Genomic DNA, 4995 nt, shown 5'->3' with positions numbered 1-4995 from the left:
GGGACACCAAGACAAGACCCCCACTCCAAGGAAAACAATCCACACAGAATCAATCAGCTGACACCTGCATGCTCTGTGCCTGACAAGACCCAAATGGCCAGCAATTTTCTCCTTCTCCAGTTAAACCTGTCCAACATTGAGGAACCTATCCAGGTGAGAACTGGCAACTCTAATTTACTCAGATGCCTTTCTGCAGGAGATTCAAATGTTTGCTAATGCTTACTGATACCTTCACTGGTTAGATCGAGGCATTCCCCACCCCATCTGAAAAATGTTTACCAGAAGAAATAGCTCCTCAGTTTGGGTCATCTAAAAGCCTGCAAAGTGACAACGGCCCATCTTTTGCGGCAGGCGTATCCCAACACCTATCCTCAGCTTGAAGAATCCAATATTACCTTCACTCTGCGTGGAGACCGCTATTACCTTCACTCTGCGTGGAGATCGCGGCCCTCTGGAAAGGTGAAAGGGCTAGTCCTACTCTAAAGAAGACTCTAGCTAAATCAGAGGCCTGACTATCTCTAACACCCATAGCTTACTGCGGGCTTGAACTGCTCCAAAGTCAAACTTATAATGAAGTCCTGTAGAGTTAACATACGGAAGGCCTTTCCTAACCACAGATCTCCTAACAGAGGAAAGGACTCATCAATTACAAAAATATGTCCTCAATCTAGGGCAGGTGCAATGCACTCTGTGAGTATGGAAACTGGAGTCCTCCCCTCCCACATGGGAAGAAAATTCAGTTTCAGTTCAGCTAGGGATTTAGTCTTACTAAAGACGTGGGAGGAAGTTCTCCAGCTGACCAGCTTTCCCCAACGTGGAAAGGACCACAGCAGGGACACCTGAGCTCCCCAACAGACGTTCAACGCCAACGGATGCACAGGTGGGTACACCTGTGTGGAAGTCAAGCTGCTGCTTATTCTGGGAGCCCAATCCGAGGCTGGGGGAGGTGGGCGCGGGGCTATTTCAGCGTTGGCAGAGGGCGGGCTGGGTCACTGCGCGTCTGCTCCTCCTCCTCGCGTCTCTCCTGCCGCCCTGATCCCGCCTTAGCCATGAGAGAGATCGTGCTCACGCAGGCCGGGCAGTGCGGGAACCAGATCGGCGCCAAGGTTGGCAGTGGGGGCTCTGAGGGCCCAGCTCGGGCCTGCGGGTGGCCAGGGAAGATGTTGGCAGGGGCGGGGGCGGGTCCCTGCCGGGGACGCGGGGGGACTGGACGGCTGGCGAGGCGGCCGGGGTGGACCCCAGGAACACGGTGGCCTAGGGATGGGGGTGCGGATGAGGGTGGGGGTGGGAGAGGAGCTGGGGCGCCCCCGTGACTGGCCCTGGCCTGTCCGGCCCCTCCCGTCTCGCAGTTCTGGGAGGTGATCTCTGACGAACACGCCATCGACTCCGCGGGCACCTACCACGGGGACAGCCGCCTGCAGCTGGAGCGCATCGACGTGTACTACAACGAGGCCTGCGGTGAGACCCCCGACCTTCCCCACCGCCCTCCTGGGAACGCGGCCCTCCCCTCGCTCATGGCCTCCCGCCCCTCTCAGGTGGCAGGTACGTGCCCCGCGCTGTGCTGGTGGATCTGGAGCCGGGCACCCTGGACTCTGTGCGCTCGGGGCCCTTCGGGCAGATCTTCAGGCCGGACAGCTTCATCTTTGGTGAGCTGTGGGGGAGGACTGGGGGGAGGTTCCTTAGTCGCTCAAAATCTAGGAGTGCCCCAAGGTCATCGCCCTGGGAACTGCGGAGCCAGGGCCCCTGAACACCCTCCTATCCTCCCAGTGGAGTCGCCCCAACTGCCTCCTAAACGGGCTTTGGGAGGAAGGCCCAGGTGTCTCCTCAAGGTCAAGAGCTACTGATGTCAACTCCCTGCAGGGAGCTGAGCTGGGGCTGTGGCTACTGCCTTCTCTGAAAATGGGCAGGAGCCACCTGCAGGGAGGCCTGTCAGCCTGTCTCAGGTTTGACTCCTGACTTAATTTCTAACAGGGAGGCTGCTGTCCTGTAACTCTGGGGGCGGGGTTTCATTTGCTCCACATGCAGGGCGAATGGTGCGCTCACCTCACATGACACTTGGCCCTTTTTGCATTATGGTGACCACTGATGACCGTATACCTGGCCATCGAGTGACTGGCTGTACTGTCTTACAGGTCAGTGTGGGGCCGGAAACAACTGGGCCAAGGGGCACTACACAGAAGGCGCGGAGCTGATGGAGTCGGTGATGGACGTTGTCAGAAAGGAGGCTGAGAGCTGTGACTGCCTGCAGGGTTTCCAGCTGACCCACTCCCTGGGTGGGGGGACGGGGTCTGGGATGGGTACCCTTCTGCTCAGTAAGATCCGGGAGGAGTACCCAGACAGGATCATAAACACATTCAGCATCCTGCCCTCGCCCAGGGTGTCAGACACGGTGGTGGAGCCCTACAACGCCACCCTCTCAGTCCACCAGCTCATAGAAAATGCAGATGAGACCTTCTGTATAGACAACGAAGCGTTATACGACATCTGTTCCAGGACCCTGAAACTGCCCACGCCCACCTACGGTGACCTGAACCACCTGGTGTCTGCCACCATGAGCGGGGTCACCACGTGCCTGCGCTTCCCAGGCCAGCTGAATGCTGACCTGCGGAAGCTGGCCGTGAACATGGTCCCGTTTCCCCGGCTGCATTTCTTCATGCCCGGCTTTGCCCCCCTGACCAGCCGGGGCAGCCAGCAGTACCGGGCCCTGACGGTGGCTGAGCTGACGCAGCAGATGTTTGATGCCAGGAATATGATGGCAGCTTGTGACCCCCGTCATGGCCGCTACCTAACGGCGGCTGCCATTTTCAGGGGTCGCATGCCCATGAGGGAGGTGGATGAACAAATGTTCAACATTCAAAATAAGAACAGCAGCTATTTCGCTGACTGGCTCCCCCACAACGTCAAAACAGCCGTCTGTGACATCCCGCCCCGGGGGCTAAAAATGTCAGCCACCTTCATTGGGAACAACACGGCCATCCAGGAGCTCTTCAAGCGTGTCTCAGAGCAGTTTACAGCAATGTTCCGGCGCAAGGCCTTCCTCCATTGGTATACGGGCGAGGGGATGGATGAGATGGAATTTACCGAGGCGGAGAGCAACATGAACGACCTGGTTTCTGAGTATCAACAGTATCAGGATGCCACAGCCGAGGAGGAGGAGTTTGAGGAATATGCTGAGGAGGAGGAGGCCTAGAACTTTCCTTTTCTAGGTAAAGGGGGGAAGCAGTATGGATTCTTTACTGTGTTCTGACTGCCATGTGTCACTACACACTTGTTTGTGTCTTCACCTCCTCCTCCTGCATTTTAAAGCATTTTTATAGTATACGATTTTGCCTAATAAAGTATCCTCATCACATCCGGCTTCACCTCCAACTTCTTTCTATGGGCCCCCCCTCCGGCTAAGGCTGCCAGATTTGCATGGTTGTCTTGCAAGGCTGAAGCTGTCTGAGTTTGTTGCGTGCCCAGGAACAAGCATTCCAGTGGCTCCAGGAGGGGTCGGCATGGGCTGTGGACATGGCAGGCAGGCTTCACATGAACCTGGGGATGCCCTGGGCCTTGGGCGGCTACGTGGTGGAAAATCTGTTCTGAAGGCAAGCCTTGGCTTATCCCATGTTCCAGACTTCTAGGGGACCAGCTTGCCCTGTTTCTTGAACCCTAAAAGTGGTCAGTGACCCTGGTGGGCAATGTCCCCAAAGTCCCATCTCAGGGTAGGAATGTGGTCAGGCAGCTGGCTCTGAACCAGCAATGAAGGGTGGGCAAGTAGGACCCCAGCTGCTCCATCACCATGATGGCCTGGGTGTGTTTGTGTGGCCTCATTCTCTTGAGGTGGGCATGGGATATCTGACAGGGACTAGTGGGCAGGAATCAAGCCCAGTGTATACTCACATGCACTGACCCCTATGCAGAAGGGGATTAGGTCCTGGGGGCCATAGATGGCAGTTGCTGGGCCTGTGTGCTTGGGGCAGTCTCTCCAGAGGCACAGATGGGGTTTCTGAACAGGACCTGGGGAGACGGGCAGGTGCTCACAATGCTGCTTCCCCCAACTGGCAGCCAGTGAGAGAAACGCCCAAGTGGAGGTCGGACCTGCCCAGTCTGGAGGGCTGATGCTCTCTGGAAAGGTGGCTACTGCGTACTGTCTGTGTCTCCCTGTCCCCCTCTCCAAAACTTCAGGGCAAAAATAACCCAAGATTGTCAGGATGAGACTGGTGAGGATGGCACCTTTGGGGATAGGCCCTTTAGCCTGCAGAGTCTCCTCCCCAGGTTTCTCGGGGAGCCCGGACTTCAAAGCCTGCTTTGGGGAAGCTGTCAAATAAGAGATACGTGTGTGAGCTGGGTGCCGGGCAGCATGCACGGACGGTGCTCCTCTACCTGGCTCTTGTAGAACTTGTCCATGGCCTGTGTGATGGTCTCTTGGTAATTCCCACCCCCACCCCCATCACACAGATAAGATGAAGCCAGCATGGCCTGGGGGTGGACAGATGTTCAGGTTCTACCCCAGGTCCCCTGGACATACCCACCTGCCTCCGACGTGTCGGGAAAACAGGTGAGGCCCCTTTTTCTCTGAATGTTGGCAATGGTCTATTGCAGCCAAATGGGAATGGGCAGGCAGGAGAGTGCCTCATCTCGAAAGAAGTGGCTCCTGGAAGCAGCTGGGAGGGGAGAGAGGTCCCCCATACTCCCCCAACCTGTTCTTGGAGCAGGAAAAGGGGCGTCTGTGACAGCCCTGCTCAGTGGCTCTCACTCTGAGGGGTGTCCTTGCCCAACCCAGGTGCGCACACATCTGAGAGGGCCTTGCATGGACCTAGTTGGGAAGGTTCAGCTGCAGCAACCACTGGAACCTGCCTACACCTAGTGTCTCCACTCACGTGTGGGGCTAGATGCTCCCCCTTCCTGTAGTGGTGCAGCCAGAGTGGCAGAGGGGGCAAGTCACTGCTGCAGTTCCCACCTGGGTCTGAGTGAGGGTCAGGCTTGGTGCCCATGTATTTCCCAATTACCTAG

At 56.9% G+C, this 4995-nt stretch overlaps 1 protein-coding gene across 9 annotated transcripts; it reads left to right on the top strand.

The window, feature by feature from the left end:
- The first annotated feature begins 833 nt into the window (after window positions 1–833).
- Window positions 834–3354, top strand: LOC112624880 (tubulin beta-8 chain). Of its 9 annotated transcripts, none has more exons than XM_025385950.1 (5): window positions 1050–1106; window positions 1350–1458; window positions 1536–1646; window positions 2133–2158; window positions 2231–3341. In XM_025385950.1, the coding sequence occupies exons 1-5, from the start codon at window positions 1050–1052 to the stop codon at window positions 3188–3190; spliced, it is 1263 nt and encodes a 420-aa protein (XP_025241735.1). In that variant the 3' UTR covers window positions 3191–3341. The 9 variants fall into 9 exon arrangements, with proteins under 9 accessions (XP_025241741.1, XP_025241735.1, XP_025241742.1 ...); XM_025385957.1 differs by having other exon boundaries at window positions 2133–2224; window positions 2831–3341; XM_025385954.1 differs by having other exon boundaries at window positions 2133–2261; window positions 2508–3341.
- Window positions 3355–4995: the final 1641 nt, after the last annotated feature.

The sequence above is a fragment of the Theropithecus gelada genome, chromosome 5 (genome assembly GCF_003255815.1).
Source record: "Theropithecus gelada isolate Dixy chromosome 5, Tgel_1.0, whole genome shotgun sequence".
In the NCBI taxonomy this organism is placed as follows: Eukaryota; Metazoa; Chordata; class Mammalia; order Primates; family Cercopithecidae; genus Theropithecus; species Theropithecus gelada.
Note: the sequence above shows the minus strand (reverse complement) of the source record. Positions and strands in the feature narration are given on the sequence as shown.